General features: G+C 50.1%; 2 protein-coding genes across 2 annotated transcripts in view; one reads left to right on the forward strand and one right to left on the reverse strand.

Annotated features, from left to right (window-relative positions):
* The window catches only part of LOC137328023 (mucin-15-like), a 28,446-nt gene extending 11,025 nt beyond the window's left edge, over positions 1-17,421 (forward strand). The window contains exons 2-4 of the mRNA XM_067994092.1: positions 4,520-5,315; positions 13,157-13,327; positions 16,690-17,421. Of these exons, the coding sequence (XP_067850193.1) occupies positions 4,559-5,315; positions 13,157-13,327; positions 16,690-16,865 (1,104 nt within the window). The 5' untranslated portion in view covers positions 4,520-4,558 and the 3' untranslated portion in view covers positions 16,866-17,421. The remainder of the gene's footprint in view (positions 1-4,519; positions 5,316-13,156; positions 13,328-16,689) is intronic.
* Positions 1-23,365, reverse strand: part of ano3 (anoctamin 3) — a 415,131-nt gene that overhangs the window by 101,495 nt on the left and 290,271 nt on the right. The window contains exon 14 of the mRNA XM_067994093.1: positions 17,039-17,099. Within this exon, the coding sequence (XP_067850194.1) occupies positions 17,039-17,099 (61 nt within the window). The remainder of the gene's footprint in view (positions 1-17,038; positions 17,100-23,365) is intronic.

The following is a 23,365-nucleotide window of genomic DNA, read 5'->3' on the forward strand; positions in this document are numbered from 1 at the left end:
CGTCTTCGCAGGCAGCTCACGACATTGCAGCGGCCCGAAGATAAGTCCTGGGAGGGGGTTCGAGTGGGCAACGGTGGAGGAGGAGAAGCGGGGAAGGGGGGGGGGGAGGAGGAGAAGCGGGGTGGGGGGGGGGGGGAGGGGACAATTGCAACGACTGGCTCCACAGAATGTTTTTTTTAGAAAAGAAAATTAAATGTAAAAAATAATTACCTTTCATTGGTGACCGCAGGGGACATTTGAGAATTCTGAGTGGGATAGGCTAGCATCTGCTCCACTCATCAGAGGCTAATTTTATGGAAGGGTCCTTCAACGACTGTTAGGTCCTGAATTAACAAAAGCAAGGGGCCTAATGCCTGTTTTAGGCGGCCGACTGTTCGGGTCGGCCGCCTAAAACAGGCCGCCTAAAACAGGCCGATACCAACATGGCGACTTTCGTAATGCAGGTGCTGATCGGGCACGGGGCATTGTGCCCTGGAATTGGTCCTTTGTGCCCCCATTTTCCACTCATAAATCACACACAACGAGGAACAATTACTAACCCAATAGATCTTTAATCATTCCCTGCCATGAACAGAAAAGGATAACTCATATCCCACATGTTTGAGTAGTTAACTTTTCAATTGACAACATGTCGAAATGAATTAAGTTTAAGATCTGCAGTTTTGCAGATGAATAATAGCCATTTTAAATCCAAATTGACCATAACAGTGCACATGTACAATTGGGCGTCGGCAGTTTCATTTTAGTCTCAACATGTGACGTTATTTGCATTACTTTACACAGCAATAAATAAAAAGATCCTGAACTTTTTAAGCTCAAGGTTATAACAAGAATCTATCAGAAACATTACAATTACAGAATCATGCCATTAACAGGTACTTAATTTTTCTAAAATTGTATCACATCATGCAAAAACACTTACACTGGTTGGGAGATACAGAATTTTAAATAAAAAGTTTTATCATTTAAAAAATAAAAAATAATCAGTTTTAAAATTCTGACAATAACAAAACCAGGGAAGAATATATTTTATTCAGAACAGACTATAGTATCTTGCAACGCATTTTGTATTTGATGGTAAATAAGCATCTTTACAGCAGCAAACTTAGCAAGGAGACATCTGCTAGTGTGCTCATAGCAGCTAAAGTAAAAAGCAAGTCTTCACCCGCAAGATAAACACCATGGGTGGAAAATTGGATAGGGCCTGTTTTTGGGCGGGAGTAGCATGATCCACTATTACTCCGCGTCCAATGGTCCCTGCGCAGGCAGGACGAGATTTACGTCAGGCCTGAGGACTTACCTACAATCTGAGTTGGAAATCAGCATTGAACGAGGATTCCATGCAATCCACACATTCCACCAGCAGGGGGAGCTCCAATCTCTTAAAGGCAGGCTGTGTGTTAGAAATCTCTTAAAGGTATCTGGTACCTGTTATTTGCTGATTATAACAGCCTAATGTCTGCATGGAGTCTGAATGGAGATCAGACATCGTACACGTAAAGCACAGATGCAGGTCCCATCCCTATGTTTACATACTGATGAGCTATGTTGAAACATTGAATAAAGGTTGCGCACTACTAAATCCCACATCCTCCAATCTGCATGCCAGACCTCACCAATCTGCCGATCTGAGTTTGTACCAGGCCTGAGAGAGTCCATTCAACAAGGTTGTCTGCTGATGTACCTGAGGCCTTGGTGCAAGATGTGGACAGAAGGAGGGACATCCTATATCCGAGTAGGGGGAGGAGCAAAAGGCCCTCCACACATATACCCAAAAGGCAGTGGGAGGCAGTAGGGGATGAAGTCAATGCCAGGCGCACAGCATCATGAATATGGATGCAGTACAGGAAGAAGTTTAATGCTTTGACATGAGTGGTCAAGTAGAGTGAGGTCAAATGTCAAGTGGCGTCTCCTACCAACTGCACCACTAGCCGCATCCACTCCTCCATGCACTACACCCCCAACATCCACATACCAACAAACTCTTTCCATCAGTACTCAACTCTTCCAACCAGATGCTTCCTCTCACCCTTACGCATTACCACTGTTTCAAGCCGCCCATCCACAACCCTCAGGCCACACACACTGGCAGCTATTCAACCATGACAGGCACATCACCCAGACACATGTCCCGCTTTCTTGCAGGAGAAGGTGGCACATATCAAGAGGCAGCAAGTGGCAGTGGCATTTAGCCCCTCGAGCCTGTTCCGCCATTCAATGAGATCATGGTGGACTTGTGACCTAACTCCATACTCCCGCCTTAGCCCCATATCCCTTAATACCCTTTGTTCACAGAAATCTATCAATCTCAGATTTAACTTTCACAAGTGAGCTAGCATCAACTGCCGTCTGCAGAAGAGTGTTCCAAACATCTCCCATCCTTTGCGTATAGAAGCATTTTCTAACTTCCCTCCTGCACGTCCTGGCTCTAAATGTTAGACTATGTCCCCTAGTCCTAGTATTCAAGTCTAGGAGACCTCCAAAAACAGTTACAAATGTCTCGGCAGCCAGAAGCAACAATCCAGCCACTAACCTGTAAATCCTGCATGGTCCCTTTAAATAGCGCTGGTGGGGTGTCCTCCAGGCACTTTTAGACACATTCAGATGTTCGAGGTTAAGACTGTGCGTTGAGTTGAGCGTTAAATCCCAAAATGGTGTTTATCACTTTAAATCAGTGTTGTGCACTGATTGAAGTCATTTTCTCCCCACTTTACAAGATTCCAGCGTGCGTTATCTGCGCCTGCGCCAACTCCTATCCCGAGATGGCATCTGGCGCACGTCACGCTGGAAACGTGCATGCGCATCCAAGACGCCATCTTGGATGTCAGAGAGGCCGTGAAGCGCCGAAACAACGGGCGCTACACGGCCCAATTTAGCACCCTATGACTTAGGATTTTTTTTTAAAAACACTCACTGAACAAAACTATTCTTTAAGATCTGGAATAAAACCAAAAAATGCTGGGAATACACAATGGGACACTCAGCATCCGCAAAGAGGATAAACGGGTTTGGGTGTTCACCTCACACTGATGAAAAGTGAACACCCAAAACATTGTAACCTGTCTTTTATCTTTACAGATGCTGACTGACATGCTGTGTATTGCCAGCGTTTTTTGTTTTTTCTTCAGTCTAGCCTTTTTATTTTACTGAAGGTCTCGAAGCCGTCTGCTTCAGTAGATGGAAATCTTTCTCACTCCAATATTTCCCTCCAATGGATCAAACCCATGATGTAAAATTACACAGCCTGAATGGTTTCCCCATGTAAAGGAAAGAAAAGTGAAGAAAGAAAATTCGAGTAAAGTCAAAAGAAAACCTCGGTAAACAAAGAAAAAATCTAAAACATATTTACAAAATCTGGCTTATGACTGTGCATATTTTAGGGGCTATGGTGAACACAGACTCTACCTGTTATCATCCCTACATTATAACAATAAAAGTCTGAATTAAAGACATTACTTACTGCCTACATGCCAATTTGTCAGTAAGAATGCTTCCAGCTGATGTCCTTATGGGGGAGCGGTAAGTGCCAAAGAGAAGGAGGCCAAGGGCAAGGTAGGTTTAGTGACAGCCGTGGTGGGAGGGAGAGAAGATAGAGGAGAAACCATATAGTAAGGGAAATGGGTACTCAGACAGGAGATGAGCAAAATGGGAGGGGAGGCAAACATAACTACATACAGAACAATTCCTGATATCATAGGTGGGATTTTAACTATCATGCGGGCTGGATGTCCAATACTCACGGCGGAAGGTCCGGTCCATTTTGAGGGGCCAAGCAACATTAACATACACCCGGCAAGTTGCAGACCCTGAATGGGCATTCCTCTGCAGCTGGCCAGCTCTGGGACGGCGCAATATCGGGTGACCTGGAGACCGGCCCAGCAGGCAGAAAGTCAGATGGGGAGTGGAGCAGGTACCTGGGGGCGGCAACAGCCCACGTCACTCTTGTGGAGCATAGAGGAGCACTCCTGGCCCCATAAAAATAATTTGACCACTTGCCCTTTCGAGACCTCTTCCTCGTACCCGGCAGGTTTCACTGAGCGGAGTGCCCATGGAGTATGCTCTGCCCAGTAGGCCGTTAACATTGCATCGGGGTCCTAAGTATGTCAAGGACCTCAACTCGCACGGTTTCTGCTTCAGATGGGGGCCTGAGACGTGCAGCGGATGGCCCTGGGAAATATGACGGTGGAGTGGGAACAGGCCGATAAGTTGGCCACCTCAATTTTAACTCCGCTACTGCCCCGTTTCCACTGGGCAGAGGAAGTTAGCCGACCCCACCCCCCATCCTCCCCACCTCCTCCCCATGTGTCATCAAATCACTAATAGCTTTCACTTGTTCAATACTGATAAGCAATGGGCTTACAATGCTATTAAATATATTTATAAAATTGTTTTTGTCATTTAAAAAGCAACATGCTGTGTTTTGACATAGCAAATTGTTTCTGTCGCAAAATATATTAAAGCTCCAAATGAACAATTATGGTATGCTCTCAGCTGTGCTTAATGAGATGATCTTTTCCAGGATTCCAACTTGAAGACATTTATTGAAGGAGCCAATACAATGGCATCACTTCTAACAGTTTTGATGGTCACTTGCCTAACGTGTCACCTAGGGGGTGTTTGCAGTTCTACTTCAACCACTTCTGTAACGACTGAAACTACATTAGTGTCATCCAGTGTCACCATGACTTCATCTGGTACAGCAACATCTTCAAAGGAAACCTCATCAGTTATGTATACGACAATATCTGTAACACCCAGCACGGCTTCTGTGGGAACAACCAGCAATAGCTCTTCAAGAGCCACTTCCGCCGTTAGTAATTTCTCCACTTCTGAAACCAATAGCACTGAAACATCTAGTGCCAGCCCTATCGTGGACACAACTACATTAACTACACCAGTAGAAAGCACCAGTGATGCTCATGTGACAGTGTCTACAACAGCAAGTCACGACAGCACGGTCAATGACATTACTGAATTAATAACTACTTCAGTACAAAACACCAGCCATCTGAATGTGACAGCAAATCGTAACATGACTACTGCATGGACCATAGACCAGGCTAATGATACAAAGGCCACAGAATATACTACTGTAGGAAACACAAATTTTACAACTTCTATACCGACAGCATTCAGCAACACCACAATAGCTGCTCCTGATAACAAGACAAACACAACTTCAGCAACATTACTCCCATCTACCAACACTTACAGCAGTATTACAAGAAGTCCAACCATTGTAATGACGACCATTGATTCCTCCATTAGTACAACTATTAACACAACTGGTGACGGATCGACTGACAATGGGAAAGGTAAGACTTCAAAATAAATATTAAGGGTAGATTTTACACATTTCCATTCCTCACAATGCACAAACCTGTGATCCTGAAGCATGTTAAATCAGCTGACAAACATGCAAAACTATGTCACCTGTATGCCTCTCCTCTAAATGCCATGTTATTAATATATATATTACTGCAATATCAAGGAAAAACAAATGTTGATCAGTGCATGATTTTTCTCTTTTACAAAAACAATTATACCATGACTGTTAATTGTTAAACATTTGGCCGTTTTATTGTTTGAACTTGTAGAGGGAAATTTTAACCCCCCCAGGTAAGACAGGAGAGAGGTGGGGTGGGGGGTGGATTAAATTCTTAAAAATCTGAAACAGGACCCCCGCCTCTCACCGCCATCTCTTCCCCCGCCCCCCCCCATCACCGCCATCACTTCCCCCGCCCCCCCCTCACCGCCATCACTTCCCCCGCCCCCCCATCACCGCCATCAATTCTCCCAACCCCCCCTCACCACCATCACTTCCCCCGCCCCCCCATCACCGCCATCACTTCCCCCGCCCCCCCCCTCACCGCCATCACTTCTCTAGCTCCCCCTCACCGCCATCACATCCCCTGCCCCCCCTCACCGCCATCAATTCTCCCGACCCCCCCTCACCACCATCACTTCCCCCCCCCTCCTCACCGCCATCACTTCTCCCCCCCCCTCACTGCCATCACTTCCCCCGCACCCCCTCACCGCCATCACTTCCCCCGCCCACCCCTCACCGCCAGCACTTCCCCCGCCCCCCCCTCACCGCCATCACTTCTCCCCCCCTCACCGCCATCACTTCTCCCCCCCTCACCGCCATCACTTCTCCCCCCCCCTCACCGCCAGCACTTCTCCCCCCCCCTCACCGCCATCACTTCTCCCCCCCCCTCACCGCCAGCACTTCTCCCGCCCCCCCTCACCGCCATCACTTCCCCCGCCCCCCCCTCACCGCCATCACTTCCCCCGCCCCCCCCTCACCGCCATCACTTCTCCCGCCCCCCCCTCACCGCCATCACTTCCCCCACCCCCCCTCACCGCCATCACTTCCCCCGCCCCCCCCTCACCGCCATCACTTCTCCCCCCCCTCACCGCCATCACTTCCCCCGCCCCCCCCTCACCGCCATCACTTCCCCCGCCCCCCTCACCGCCATCACTTCCCCCCCCCTCACCGCCATCACTTCCCCCGCCCCCCCTCACCGCAATCACTTCCCCCGCCCCCCCCCTCACCGCCATCACTTCCCCCGCCCCCCTCACCGCCATCACTTCTCCCCCCCCCTCACCGCCATCACTTCCCCCGCCCCCCCCTCACCGCCATCACTTCCCCCGCCCCCCCCTCACCGCCATCACTTCCCCCACCCCCCCCCTCACCGCCATCACTTCTCCCCCCCCCCTCACCGCCATCACTTCCCCCGCCCCCCCCTCACCGCCATCACTTCCCCCGCCCCCCCTCACCGCCATCACTTCCCCCGCCCCCCCCTCACCGCCATCACTTCCCCCGCCCCCCCCTCACCGCCATCACTTCCCCCGCCCCCCCTCACCGCCATCACTTCCCCCGCCCCCCCCTCACCGCCATCACTTCCGCCGCTCCCCCTCACCGCCATCACTTCCCCCGCCCCCCCCTCACCGCCATCACTTCCCCCGCCCCCCCCTCACCGCCATCACTTCCCCCGCCCCCCCCTCACCGCCATCACTTCCCCCGCCCCCCCCTCACCGCCATCACTTCCCCCGCCCCCCCCTCACCGCCATCACTTCCCCCGCCCCCCCCTCACCGCCATCACTTCCCCCGCCCCCCCCTCACCGCCATCACTTCCCCCGCCCCCCCCCTCACCGCCATCACTTCCCCCGCCCCCCCCTCACCGCCATCACTTCCCCCGCCCCCCCCTCACCGCCATCACTTCCCCCGCCCCCCCTCACCGCCATCACTTCCCCCGCCCCCCCCCTCACCGCCATCACTTCCCCCGCCCCCCCCTCACCGCCATCACTTCCGCCGCTCCCCCTCACCGCCATCACTTCCCCCGCCCCCCCCCTCACCGCCATCACTTCCCCCGCCCCCCCTCACCGCCATCACTTCCCCCGCCCCCCCTCACCGCCATCACTTCCCCCGCCCCCCCCTCACCGCCATCACTTCCCCCGCCCCCCCCTCACCGCCATCACTTCTCCCGCCCCCCCCTCACCGCCATCACTTCTCCCGCACCCCCCTCACCGCCATCACTTCCCCCACCCCCCCCTCACCGCCATCACTTCCACCCCCCCTCACCGTCATCACTTCCCCCGCCCCCCCCTCACCGCCATCACTTCCCCCGCCCCCCCCTCACCGCCATCACTTCCCCCACCCCCCCCTCACCGCCATCACTTCCCCCGCCCCCCCTCACCGCCATCACTTCTCCCCCCCCCTCACCGCCATCACTTCCCCCGCCCCCCCTCACCGCCATCACTTCCCCCGCCCCCCCCCTCACCGCCATCACTTCCCCCGCCCCCCCCCTCACCGCCATCACTTCCCACGCCCCCCCCTCACCGCCATCACTTCCCCCGCCCCCCCTCACCGCCATCACTTCCCCCGCCCCCCCCTCACCGCCATCACTTCCCCCGCCCCCCCCTCACCGCCATCACTTCCGCCGCTCCCCCTCACCGCCATCACTTCCCCCGCCCCCCCCTCACCGCCATCACTTCCCCCGCCCCCCCCTCACCGCCATCACTTCCCCCGCCCCCCCCTCACCGCCATCACTTCCCCCGCCCCCCCCTCACCGCCATCACTTCCCCCGCCCCCCCCTCACCGCCATCACTTCTCCCGCCCCCCCCTCACCGCCATCACTTCTCCCGCACCCCCCTCACCGCCATCACTTCCCCCACCCCCCCCTCACCGCCATCACTTCCACCCCCCTCACCGTCATCACTTCCCCCGCCCCCCCCTCACCGCCATCACTTCCCCCGCCCCCCCTCACCGCCATCACTTCCCCCACCCCCCCCTCACCGCCATCACTTCCCCGCCCCCCCTCACCGCCATCACTTCTCCCCCCCCCTCACCGTCATCACTTCCCCCCCCCCCCCTCACCGCCATCACTTCCCCCACCCCCCCCCCTCACCGCCATCACTTCCACCCCCCTCACCGCCATCACTTCCCCCGCCCCCCCCTCACCGCCATCACTTCCCCCCGCCCCCCCTCACCGCCATCACTTCCCCCGCCCCCCCCTCACCGCCATCACTTCCCCCGCCCCCCCTCACCGCCATCACTTCCCCCGCCCCCCCCTCACCGCCATCACTTCCCCCCGCCCCCCCTCACCGCCATCACTTCCCCCGCCCCCCCCTCACCGCCATCACTTCCCCCGCCCCCCCTCACCGCCATCACTTCCCCCGCCCCCCCTCACCGCCATCACTTCCCCCCGCCCCCCCCTCACCGCCATCACTTCTCCCGCCCCCCCTCACCGCCATCACTTCCCCCGCCCCCCCCTCACCGCCATCACTTCTCCCGCCCCCCCTCACCGCCATCACTTCCCCCGCCCCCCCCTCACCGCCATCACTTCTCCCGCCCCCCCCTCACCGCCATCACTTCCCCCGCCCCCCCCCTCACCGCCATCACTTCCCCCCGCCCCCCTTCACCGCCAACACTTCCCCCGCCCCCCCCTCACCGCCATCACTTCCCCCGCCCCCCCCTCACCGCCATCACTTCTCCCACCCCCCCTCACCGCCATCACTTCCCCCTGCCCCCCCCTCACCGCCATCACTTCCCCCCCTCACCGTCATCACTTCTCTGCCCCCCCCTCACCGCCACCACTTCCCCCCCGCCCCCCCTCACCGCCATCACTTCTCCCGCCCCCCCCTCACCGCCATCACATCCCCCCGCCCCCCCTCACCGCCACCACTTCCCCCCTGCCCCCCTCACCGCCATCACTTCCCCCCCCGCCTCACCGCCATCACTTCTCCCGCCCCCCCCTCACCGCCATCACTTCTCCCGCCCCCCCCTCACCGCCATCACTTCCGCTGCCCCCCCTCACCGCCATCACTTCCACCCCCCCTCACCGCCATCACTTCCACCCCCCTCACCGCCATCACTTCCCCCGCCCCCCCTCACCGCCATCACTTCCCCCCGCCCCCCCCTCACCGCCATCACTTCCCCCGCCCCCCCCTCACCGCCATCACTTCCCCCGCCCCCCCTCACCGCCATCACTTCCCCCGCCCCCCCCTCACCGCCATCACTTCCCCCGCTCCCCCTCACCGTCATCACTTCCCCCGCCCCCCCCTCACCGCCATCACTTCTCCCCCCCCTCACCGCCATCACTTCCCCTGCCCCCCCTCACCGCCATCACTTCCCCCGCCCCCCCCTCAACGCCATCACTTCCCCCGCCCCCCCCTCACCGCCATCACTTCCCCCGCCCCCCCCCTCACCGCCATCACTTCCCCCGCCCCCCCTCACCGCCATCACTTCCCCCTGCCCCCCCTCACCGCCATCACTTCCCCCTGCCCCCCCCTCACCGCCATCACTTCCCCCCCTCACCGCCATCACTTCCCCCCCTCACCGTCATCACTTCTCTGCCCCCCCCTCACCGCCACCACTTCCCCCCCGCCCCCCCTCACCGCCATCACTTCCCCCACCCCCCCTCACCGACATCACTTCCCCCACCCCCCCTCACCGACATCACTTCCCCCGCCCCCCCCTCACCGCCATCACTTCCCCCGCCCCCCCCTCACCGCCATCACTTCCCCCGCCCCCCCTCACCGACATCACTTCCCCCGCCCCCCTCACCGCCATCACTTCCCCCCCCCTCACCGCCATCACTTCCCCCCCCCTCACCGCCATCACTTCCCCCCCCCTCACCGACACCACTTCCCCCGCCCCCCCTCACCGCCATCACTTCCCCCGCCCCCCCTCACCGACATCACTTCCCCCGCCCCCCTCACCGCCATCACTTCCCCCCCCCTCACCGCCATCACTTCCCCCCCCCTCACCGCCATCACTTCCCCCCCCCTCACCGACATCACTTCCCCCGCCCCCCCCCTCACCGCCATCACTTCCCCCGCCCCCCCCTCACCGCCATCACTTCCCCCGCCCCCCCTCACCGACATCACTTCCCCCGCCCCCCTCACCGCCATCACTTCCCCCCCCCTCACCGCCATCACTTCCCCCCCCCTCACCGCCATCACTTCCCCCCCCCTCACCGACACCACTTCCCCCGCCCCCCCTCACCGCCATCACTTCCCCCTGCCCCCCCCTCACCGCCATCACTTCCCCCGCCCCCCCTCACCGCCATCACTTCCCCCGCCCCCCCCTCACCGCCATCACTTCCCCCGCCCCCCCTCACCGCCATCACTTCTCCCGCCCCCCCCCTCACCGCCATCACTTCCCCCGCCCCCCCTCACCGCCATCACTTCCCCCGCCCCCCCCCTCACCGCCATCACTTCCCCCGCCCCCCCTCACCGCCATCACTTCTCCCGCCCCCCCCCCTCACCGCCATCACTTCCCCCGCTCCCCCCTCACCGCCATCACTTCCCCCACCCCCCCCTCACCGCCATCACTTCCACCCCCTCACCGTCATCACTTCCCCCGCCCCCCCCTCACCGCCATCACTTCCCCCCCCCCTCACCGCCATCACTTCCCCCGCCCCCCCCTCACCGTCATCACTTCCCCCGCCCCCCCTCACCGCCATCACTTCCCCCGCCCCCCCCTCACCGTCATCACTTCCCCCGCCCCCCCCTCACCGTCATCACTTCCCCCGCCCCCCCTCACCGCCATCACTTCCCCCGCTCCCCCCTCACCGCCATCACTTCCCCCGCTCCCCCCTCACCGCCATCACTTCCCCCACCCCCCCTCACCGCCATCACTTCCCCCACCCCCCCTCACCGCCATCACTTCCCCCGCCCCCCCCCCTCACCGCCATCACTTCCCCCGCCCCCCCTCACCGCCATCACTTCCCCCGCCCCCCCCTCACCGTCATCACTTCCCCCGCCCCCCCTCACCGCCATCACTTCCCCCGCTCCCCCCTCACCGCCATCACTTCCCCCGCTCCCCCCTCACCGCCATCACTTCCCCCGCTCCCCCCTCACCGCCATCACTTCCCCCGCTCCCCCCTCACCGCCATCACTTCCCCCGCCCCCCCCCACCGCCATCTCTTACCCCGCCCCCCCCTCACCGCCATCACTTCCCCCGCCCCCCCCCCACCGCCATCTCTTACCCCGCCCCCCCCTCACCGCCATCACTTCCCCCGCCCCCCCCCACCGCCATCTCTTACCCCGCCCCCCCCTCACCGCCATCACTTCTCCCGCCCCCCCCCACCGCCATCTCCTTCCCCCGCCCCTCACCGCCATCTCTTACCCCGCCCCCCCCTCACCGCCATCTCTTACCCCGCCCCCCCCTCACCGCCATCTCTTCCCCCGCCCCTCACCGCCATCTCTTCCCCCGCCCCTCACCGCCATCTCCTTCCCCCGCCCCTCACCGCCATCTCTTACCCCGCCCCCCCACCGCCATCTCTTCCCCCGCCCCTCACCGCCATCTCTTACCCCGCCCCCTCACCGCCATCTCTTACCCCGCCCCCTCACCGCCATCTCTTCCCCCGCCCCTCACCGCCATCTCCTTCCCCCGCCCCTCACCGCCATCTCTTACCCCGCCCCCCCACCACCATCTCCTTCCCCCGCCCCCACTTGCTGTATTTCCAGCATTTGCAGTTTTTCCTTTTAATTTCACTGAAGGTCCGGAGCCGTCAATTCCACCAGATGATCAATTCACCTTCAATCTGAACAAGAGTCAGGGACAAATGAAGCATCACAATCATCAATCTTCATCTTGTGGTGGGCTTCTCATCTGCTCTCATACTAATATTCATGAAATAAAAGTATCAGCCCAGAATTTCCTGCAAAGTTTCAGCCTAACTATGGCGACCAGAATTGTGCCACGATTTTATGAGGAAACTCATAAGCTGTTTTTTACCATTCATGGTATTTTACCAATACCATGCATGTGAATTTCCTCGATCATTTGTTCTGCTTCTGAATTCCGTCCACTGAAACCCCAGTTCGTTCATTAACATAGCCCCGCCCCCTTGCAAAATTACCCCCTTTCAATGAACAGTTTTTCTAAAATTTAAATTCATGTTTCACTAATTTAAATATATGGCCCTTTTCCCTCACTGGCCGACTGGCTGTTTAATACTTTACATACCTCAGTGAGGTCCCACTTGATCTTCTTCTCTAGACACAACTGTAATGACTATTCCATCTCCAAATTAGAGGGACCAATAAATAGAGCAGGATAATATTATTAGGATTATTCATAGTTATAATATTATTTATAACTCAGGAAATGAGCTTCAATTATTCATGTTTTCACAGGTAGGTAGAAAACTCTGGATAGCATCTGTTCACACAGTTTGAAACTCCATTGATAAAATAGCTAGACAATCTACTTGGCCAAACTCAACTTTACCTGAAGAGATCATTAAAATTCTTCACCGCAATATCAGCACATACTTTGAGCAGATTAAATTGAACTGATCTTTCATCTTGGTGTCAAAAGTAATTTTTAAGCATATAAATGTTTAAGGTTTTGTACTGTCAAGCTAAGTGTTTCTACCGGTAAGAATATAACCACCTGCAGTCATGCATTTCCTAAATAAGGAAGCACCAGTTAATAGCCTCACGAGTGTGACAAAGTGAAGTACTGGTTTCGTTTCAATTTCTACACAATCGTTTGTCACTGAAATGAAACTACTGCATGAATAATGAATTGTTAAAGGAGAAACTCTCTGCAATAATTGGGTAAGACAGCAGCTAATTTTGCTAAACTATCTCAATGACCTGACTTGGCAGTTAATTATCATTATTTTCAAAAATGTTTCAGATCTAATTCCTATGGAGAAAGATGTTAATGGAGGAGTGGTAATTGGAGCCATCCTTGGTTGTTTTTTGGGAGTCATCCTGGTCTCGCTTCTTGTTTACATTTTCTGTACTCGCAGAAAGTCAGAGAGCTTCACTCATTGCAGACTCTATGATAATATCTCTAATGATCCAGGTAAGCAATTAGTAAAAACTTTGTAATAAATTGTTAACTCTTACAAGTAGCTCCATTTAGTTAATGGTCAAAACAAAGTATTATAGTACCTGGAAAAACCAAATGCAATTTGCAAATTGTCATAGAACTATAAGAGGTTACAGCACAGAAGGCGGCCATTTAACCCATCATGTCTGTGCTGGCTCATTGCAAGAGCACTCCAAAACTAATCCCACTGCTCCGATCTCTCCCCAGAGTCCTGTATCATCCACTGCTTCAAATATTTATCCACATTTTCCTCAAAAGAAGCACTGGACTCTGCCTCAGTGATTCCCGCAAAGATTTCAAAAAGCATTATCATTTTACTTGTTTAAAGAAACGTCTGCTCATTGATTGTCACCTGGGTGTAAGCCCCTATTGCCTGTAACAAGTTCTCTCGTAATTTCCCAAAATGTACTACCTCAAATTTACTGACATGGAATTCCATTTGCCGCTTTTTTTGCCCATTCCATCTTTATTTCACGATCCTCTTGCAGTTTCATTTGGTCCTCAGAATTATGCACTATGCCCCCTGTTATAGGAAGGAGGGCAGAGAGAATTAAGGGGAGAGAGAGTTAAGGGGAGAGAAGAAAGAGGGAGAAGAGGAAGAAGGGACAACTAGAGGAAAAAGCTGGGGATGCTTTGCACAATAGTTGGAGTTAGTGCAAGTGATGTGACACAGCGCACATCATACAAATCTCTACACATTTTGCTGTCTGGGTACCGCTGTGTTGTGTGTAAATTGTCAGAGGAAATAAAAATCAGGTTTCTGAATGGATCTGAGCATTAACAAGTCACTTGCTGCAATGAATCACTTCCCCCTCGTTGCAGCAAATAAGCAATTTATATTAATGAGCAAAAGCAGAATTAAGGAAGATAACTAATAAAACTCGAAATTCAGTCCAGCCTGAAACAATGTAAGCAGTTGTGGAACATTTCCTTCCTTGCAATTCGGACCTTTGTCATTTCACCCTATTCCAAAACGCAAGAGAACCACCCACACAGCCTCCCTTAAAAATAACTCACAAAAGAAAATTGAACGGTCATGATTCTTCAAATGTAATTCCTCGCAATGCACCATTATATCTCAGAAAAATAAATTGCTCCATGTCGAAGTTTATCTTTGACCAGCTAAAGCTCAATTGTATAAATGTAAGAAGGCTTTAAAACTGAAGTATGGCTCTCTCATGTTTGGCACCAGAAGTTAAAAGTCTGTGAAAAAGATATATCATTGCCAAGATGAATTTCACTCTTTTCAACATAGTAAATAAATCCTTTTTGTATTAGTACAGCGGTTTAAGCTGTTTCAGTGAGCAACATAAGGTATAGTTTTATACCTTGAGGGCATAGTGTGTAACATACCTCACATACAACTACGAGAAATGATTAACAGATTAATTTTTTAAAAATTGCAAAACTTCCTTGAGGAAGATTTTTGTAGTTCATTGCTTATAGCAAAAATCATAAATGCATGTATGAAATGGTCTTAACAGTTTCATTGTAAACAGAAGAAATCTTCCCGCATATTTTCCACATGGAATGTAAAAGAAAGACTTGCATTTATATAGCGCCTTTCACAACTTCAGAACGTCCCAAAGTGCTTTACAACCAATGAAGTACTTTTGAAGTGTAGTCACCGTTGTAATGCAGGAAATGCAACAGTCAATTTACACACAGCAAACTCCCAGAAGCAGCAATGAAATAAATGACCAGATCATCTGTTTTAGGTGTTGGTTGAGGGATAACTATTGGCCAGGACACATGTATTTCAACGTGTGATCCTGTCGCTGGTAACATGTAAGGTAGAAGCAGTTTCTGCCGAACTTCCGCCGGAATCTCCTCACGTTCTTGAATCTTCCTGCAATCTGCCCGCTGATTCCCGACTGACCTCATTTGCATATGTCAAGATGAAGTCCTAGTGGCACAATAGCTCGGAGCTTCCTGGTTTTACAGTCTGGGTAACTTACACTGAGATTTATGAGGTGCAGCAGTTACCAGACACAGAAGATGGGCCGAGTGGCCTCCTTCTGTGCAGTATCAGTCTATGATTCTGTGATAAGAGTGGAAATTTTGAATAGAGATTTATGTAGCTGGAACACTCTTTTACTAGTTTTTTTTTGTCATTCTGCCTGCACACACCTGGACTTGCTGCTCACAGCTTCCCACAGGGCCAGGCCACTGGTAGATTTTCGGATCCCATCCCCCGCCCCTCCACGCTCAGTAAAGGGTTCTCAAGAGCAGGTATGACATTCCCTATGGCACGCTCTTGTATGATTCAGGTAGCATTTACTGCAAGAGGCACGTGTCATCACTGATGTCTTCTCTTCTGGTGATCAAAGTGTATCTCTAACACCACAGCCTTACCTCCTTCTCTTCCTCCTATCCCAACACTCAAATAAATGGATATTCTCTCAATCCACTACCCATCCTACAACATGACAACACACCGGCCCTCTTTGCTCCTATAAAACCATGCCAACATCAGCACCAAATTAATGCATCCTTTTGTGTGTCACTCCAACCTCCATCAATAACAAAATGCCATATCAGTGCACAATCTATATTACACTGAATTCCAAAATGGACACAATTGGGTATAAACCCATCTTGGGCAGTGGTGCCAAACTGGCGATAACGAATCGGTTGCCCGTTTTGCACTCTGCCCAATTTTCTTTTCCACTGACACCAGTTTGAAGTCTTTATGTTGCCACCCTGTTTAATGCATTCGTCGAATCGCTGGGGAAAAATGGTCAAGCCACTTCCGATTATTCTAATTAGAAATACAGGAACATGTGGAGGTATTTGTAGTAGACAGCAAGATCGGCGCACCAGATAGCTAAATTTATGGTGTACGTTACGGATTTCGCCGTTGCAGGAAAATCTGGGCCACTGGGCTCGTAAAATTGATAACAATACAACTTAACTGCCAAAAATCTATCAAATGTTTTCAAAGTCCCTACCTGTTAGAATGAATTATATACAAAGTAGCTTTCTTGCTGCTCAGTCAGGGTCTTTATTAAACGTCAGGTGTAAGTGAACTCTGGCTTCCCGGTCTCAATGTTTTATACAGGGATAAATGCAATTGGTTCAATATTAAGTCTCTCACTGCACCTGAACTGGAGGTAACATCATGGTAAACAGAATCACTGGACCAGGAATGTACTACCCGATTCTCTTAAATGGGTTAATGCCTCCATTAAAGTAACAGATATTGGAACATCAAAAAGTTAACTCGTTTATTATTAATATATGTCACAGCAAAATTTCAACCAGCTAGTACAAAATATCGTACACATTTGCTCCATTCCAAAAGTGATCACCCCATATTTCAATTGACCTTTCAGTTCTTCGTCTGAACAATACAGAAGATACTATTGATTTAAGGTACCAAGAAGGAGCTGCATATTATAACCCTGCTGTCATGAATGAAGCATTGCCTTACAATGCAGGACAGCTGCACAACGTGAATGATGGGATTCAGCTGAATGACTTACCATCTTCATATGGAAATGTCGCATAGCCCAACTCACAAAACAAATATCTGGTTTGGCAACAAAAAATAAACCACTGGTAAAGAAACTGAACAGAGACCTTTTCTAAATCAGTAGTGACATAAAATTGGCTTGAACTGGAAGAACGTGAATTTTTTAAAAAGCTGCTGTTCAAACGGAAAAGACTTGGAATTGCACTTACCCCAGATAGCCATAAAAATGGCGAAGAAGACAGTGCCTCCATTATCAAACAAATGTGTCACCTAGAGGAAGCACAAAGAACGGAAATGCTAATTATCCTGTTACAAAAACAACCCATAACCAACACACAAATACTTAGAGCATCATGTTGTGTTGATTTTATACAAACTGTACATTTACAAAAAAGCATTTTCAAGTTCAGTACAATGATGCCCTATTGAGAAATGCCATTCATAAATGAATATTTAAATGTTCCAGCCAAAATATGGTGCATGTAGAATACAGATTTTCATATATTGACATGAAATTTAAGGTTGAGCTATTAGAAGTCATTTAAATTTGATGAGGATTTTGATGTTTTGGTATTAATGCTCATTCAATCGAAGTATTCTATATTTGTCACTACTGCCAATCTTTACCATTCCCACTGTTTATTGAATTTGTGAGATGCAGCTACTGACTACCAGTAAAGCAGAGTTTCACTGAGTGCCATGACATTCAGGGTTTTAGAGAGAGAAGGTAGGGCATAGGCCATGGAACCAGCTAACTGTACATACATCAATCTTATGCATTATGCGTATCATTGCCAGGCAGTGGACTGACATGTTTGATCAATTAGTCCTAGGAGAACTTATTTTATGGCTTCAATGAAGAGTGTTCTTTGGTATAATTGCCTTATTCCATTTAATATCACCACCTTTCATGAGGTTTCACAAAATAGAACAGTACTGAATGTCTAGAGCAGCATTCTTTATTGCATAAGAACATAACATAAGAAATAGGAGCAGGAATAGGTTATGTGACCCCTCAAGCCTGCTCCGCCATTCAATCAGTCCATGGCTGATCTTCAACCTCAACTCCACTTTCCTGCCCGATCCCCATATCCCTTGATTCCCTAGAGTCCAAAAATCTATCTATCTCAGCCTTGAATATACTCAATGATTCAACATCCGCAGCCCTCTGGGGTAGAGAATTCCAGAGAGTCACAACCCTCTGAATGAAGAAATTTCTCCTCATCTCAGTCCTAAATGACCATCTCCTTATCCTGCGACTATGCCTTCTAGTTCGTAACTCTCCAGCCAGGGGAAGCAACACTCAGCATTCACCCTGTCAAGCTCCCTCAGAATCTTAAATGTTTCAATGAGATCACCTCACATTCTTCTAAACTCCAGAGAGCATAGGCCCATTCTACTCAACCTCTCTTCACAGGACAACCCTCTCATCCCAGGAATTAATCCAGTGAACCTTCATTGTACCGCCTCCTTGGCAAGTATATCCTTCCTTAGATAAGACGACTAAAACTGTATGCAGTATTCCAGGTGAGGTCTCACCAAAGCCCTGTATAATGACGCCTTGCTATCACTTGAGCCTGCCATTGCCATAATTTCAAAATATTGGGTCATCTGCTTTAAATGTTCATTTTTGCACCAGTACTGTTCAATGTTAAAGATTTTTCTTCTATGAGTGGCTTATACCCGCGACTACCAGATGCCCAGTTGGTGACACAGGCTAGGTCACCGGAGAGATGCCAAGTGAAGGCCATGCAATTCCCCACGGAAGAGAGAAGGAAAGGAAGGAAGACAGGAAGGAAGGGAGAAATAAAAAAATCAGAGACCGATTTACGCCAAGCTACTTGAGTACTTCTTAGTATTTAATCACAGAACGGCATTAGCAAAGTCATGATTGCATGTCCCCTATCTAACCTCTCGGGCAGGAAATGGTGTGAGGTTGTTGGAGACTTAAAGGACAGGTAAAATAAATAAAAGGGGCGAAATAAAATCTGAACACAGGTGTTCCTTGTAGTTTGTGTAAATTTTGTAATTGTCTATCTGTGGAATAAGTCTTATTAGTTGTTTCTCTATAATAGAATGAATTAAATAATTTGAAATACAAGAATTGTAAAGTCTTAGTTTCCTAACAAAGTTCAGCCTATTTTTGAAAGCATTGTAAATATTGTTTAGTTTCATATTTCAATCATCGTTTTACATCCGCTGTTACTTTTATCTAAAGTCCTGAATCTTTAAATAGGTGCCAGTCTGCTTTATTTGATGAAACTACCTTATTATCAGTATCCACCCTGTGATACACATTTTCAGTACGTCCTGCAGTTCACTTTGTTACTGTCTTGTCAAGACACACTTAATTCACAACGTGAATGCTGATAATTATTAAGGGTTCATATTACAATCATTCCTTTGAGACGTGCAAGGTTTGTAATCATGTACAAATGAAACACATTTACATATAGCTTGTGCAATAAAGAGTATAAGTGATCATAGTGTGTCATCTTATTTTCCCTCTACTGTGTAATGTGTTCATATGTAAATCTGTATGTTGTTTGTTGTACAGATCTCCTGTTACTCTCAAAGGACAATGTTACCACAAAAAAAAATCCCATTGTAAATATCCCCCTTTTTAGCTAATACTAACATTTTACACCAATCAATTTTATAGTGGGGGAGAGGCAGGTTATTATAGCCATCATGAAATATTTTTTTCAAAATCAGAAGTCAGTGCTGAATGATTTTTACACCAACTTAAACAAAACTATGGAGTTGGTGACATAGTCTTAAAAAAAAACAAATGTTAATACTTATATCAGAAACTGCAGGAAGCCACCTGACCTGCACCTTTACACTCAAACCACTCCTATCCCCATCACAAAAGGTATTATTTTGTTGATTAAGTTAAACAGTTTCAAAATATTTCAGTCACAATATATGACAGCTGATTCAATGCTGATGTCACATGAAGGAAAATAGTAGTTTAATATTTTACACTGCGCAGTCTTTTTACACTTCACCCACGTAAGGCTGGCTCTCAGACTCATTAAAAAAGTTGCTAAGCATAGTAGATGCTGGAAAAAAAATCAAACATTTTACATCATTTACAACTCTACACTTCAGTTTTGTTTTACCAAATACATTAAGAACCCAAATCAATGAGAAAAACACAAGCCATATGTTTTAAAAAAAAGAAAAAAAATTGCAAATGCTGGAAATACACAGCAGGTCAGTCAGTAAAGTTAGGTTAATGTTTCCGGTGAAAACCTTTCATCCATACTATAAATTGGAAGTTAAGCAAATCTCTCAGTAGAACTGAATAAAACAAAGGGAGGACCACAGATAGAAGTCAAGAGCCAGGAATCCTGTCTCCTGTCACATGATCAAAGGGCTAGAAGCTAAACTTGTAGCTGATGCATAAAGTTCATCTTAGTGACAAAATGAAGAAGCATTGAAAAGATCAAAAGGGCGCAAAAGTAGGTAAGAAAGGCATTGAAAAGACATGGGGCACATACACAGAGCTAAGTAAAAAGGTGAGAAAATGGGAGAAATAATTTTTAAAAACCTGCAGATGCAGAAAATCTCAAATATAAAGAGAAAATGCAGGAAACATACTGCAACGTCTGAAGAGAAAAGGCAGACTGATGCCTCCGGTGCAGACCTGCCTGTTCAGAACAGGCGGAGGGCGCTAAATTGGGCCATGTAGCGCCCGTTGTTTCGGCGCGATGCGGCCTCTTCGACATCCAAGATAGTGTCTTGGATGCGCACGCACGTTTCCAGCGTGACATGTGCCAGACGCCATCTTTGTATAGGAGTTAGCGCAGGCACAGATAACGAACGCTGGAAACATGTAAAATAGGGAGAAAATGCCTTCAATCAGTGTACAACGCTGATTTAAAGTGATAGACACCATTTTGGGACTTAACGCTCAACTCAACGTACAGTCTTAACACCAACCATCTGAACATGTCTTAGAGTGCCTGGAGGACCCCCCACTGGCGCTATTTAAAGGGACCATGCAGGATTTACAGGTTAGTGGCTGGATTATTGCTTCTGGCTGCCGAGACATTTGTAATTGTTTTTGGAGGCCTGCTACAGTTGAATACACAGGGACATAGCCTAACATTTAGAGCCAGGATGTGCAGGAGTGAAGTTATGAAATGCTTCTGCATGTAAAGGGTGGGAGAAGTTTGGAATTTGGAACGGTCTTCTGCAAACGGCAGTTGATGCTAGCTCAATTGAGAATTCTAAATCTGAGATTGATAGATTTCTGTGAACGAAGGGTATTAAGGGATATGGGGCTAAGGGGGTTATATGGAGTTAGGTCACAGGTCCACCCTGATCTGATCAAATGGTGGAACAGGATTGAGGGGCAAAATGCCACCGACACTTGCTGCCTCCTGATATGTGCCAGCTTCTCCTGCAAGAAAGCGGGACGTGTGTCTGGGTGATGTGCCTATCATGGTTGAATAGCTGCCACTGTGTGTGGCCTGTGAGTTGTGGGTGGGCGGCTTGCAACAGTGGTAATGTGTAAGGGTGAGAGGGTTGAGTACTGATGGAAAGAGTTTGTTGGTATGTGGGTGATGGGGGGGGATAGTGCATGGAGCAATGGATGCGGCTAGTGGTGTAGTTGGTGGGAGATGCCACTTGACAGTTGACCTCACTCATCTTGACCACTCATGTCAAAGCATTGAACTTCTTCCTGTTCTGCATCCATATTCTTGATGCTGTGCGCCTGGCATTGACTTCATCCCCTACTGCCTCCCACTACCTTTTGGGTGTATGTCTGGAGGGCCTCTTGTTCCCCCCCCCCCCGGCGGATATAGGATGTCCCTCCTTCTGTCCACCTCTTGCACCAAGGCATCTGGTGCATCAGCAGAATATCTTGGTGCACAGTCTCAGATTGGCAGGTTGGTGAGGTCTGGCATGCAGATTGGAGGATGTCGGATTTAGTGGTGCGCAACCTTTATTCAATGTTTTAACATAACTAATCAGTGTGTAAAAATAGGGATGGGACCCTGCATCTGCGCTTTACGTGTGCGATGTCTGATCTCCGTTCAGACTCCGTGCAGACAGCAGGCTGTTATATTCAGCAACTAACAGGTACCAGCTACCTTTAAGTGATTTCTAACAGACAGCCTGCCTTTAAGAAATTGGAGTTTCCCCCTGCTGGTGGAAAGTGCGAATTGCATGGAATCCTCGTTCAATGCTGATTTCCAACTCAGATTGTAGGTAAGTCCTCAGGCCTGGCGTAAATTTTGTCCTGCCTGCGCAGGGACCATTGGGTGCGGGTTAATAGTGGATCATGCTACTCCCGCCCAAAATCAGGCCCTATCCAATTTTCCCCCCAAAGGGTCTAAACTGAAAAGATCAATCCGCCGACTTCCCTCCAGATGTGATAGACCTGCTGTACATTCCCAATAGCCCCTGGTGAGATAAGTTAAGGTCTCAAGTTGCTAAAGTGAACACCAGAAAGCCATAGAGCGTCTAGGAGAAAGATAATTTACATTCATTCAGCTCTTACATTTTTTCAAACTCAGTCCTTTCCGAAGGGGTGAAGTTTCTGATTATTTTGGAACTATTTTACAAACTAACAGCAGAATTTACTATTAGTACAGTGACATAATGCTTAGCTTACAGCAACACTCATTTTAGAGGCCAATGATGAAACCAGGAAGGATTTGCTCAAGTATAAGCCAACATGGTTTTTCTGTTTCCTTGAGAGTTGAGGCTCTAGCATTTCATTACATGGTGATGGGGTTGAAATATAAAGGCTAGTTGGAGGAGACAGGTTTGTTGTCTTTGCACTGACTTCCCTTATGTATAAAAAGGCGGGGATCTCCAATACAAGGCCATTGCACAACACAATGGTCCAAGAATAAGTGTTCCAAATGGCCATTCTTTCCTCTGCAATAGGCTTCTCACAACAAAATACAGCTGCTCAGGTTCTCACCCAATGTTCAGTATCAAAGCAGAGACAAAATTTGGATTCTGTGTGGGTAGGATATTTCCACATTAAAAATAATAGTGAGGTCGAGGAGGTGAAATATCATTTGCTGCCTCTCCGTTGTGCTTAAACTAGAGGCAGCACCACCACTAATGCCCACATCACAAAGTGCTAAAATTTGATCCTAAAGTTCTCTGTCGCATTAGGCTTTCCCAAAGTGGCCTGTTGGATTCTAGTTCAGTTTTTTTTTGAGGCGATGGGGTCAGGTTGAAGTAGGGGGCCACATATATAATCTGAAAATGCAAGGAGTGAGGTTGGCTGTCCAGAAGTTTTATTTTTCTCAAAGGGTGATCCACTTGTGGAACAGGATTCCTGGAGTGCTGGTGAGGACTGACCCTTTGCAGTCATTCAAGAAGGTGCTAGACAATGATGCGATCATGACATATGGAGGTTGAGAATAATCAACGGCTCTGGGGCCAGCTTGGGGTTAGCCTAATAGCTGCTGTGGGGACGGAGAGAAATTTTTGACATTGGATTGCTGAATTGGCTACCAATATCTTTTAATGCCGCTGTCAAGATTTAGTGATGGGGGGAAATA

The sequence above is a fragment of the Heptranchias perlo genome, chromosome 12 (assembly GCF_035084215.1).
Source record: "Heptranchias perlo isolate sHepPer1 chromosome 12, sHepPer1.hap1, whole genome shotgun sequence".
In the NCBI taxonomy this organism is placed as follows: domain Eukaryota; kingdom Metazoa; phylum Chordata; class Chondrichthyes; order Hexanchiformes; family Hexanchidae; genus Heptranchias; species Heptranchias perlo.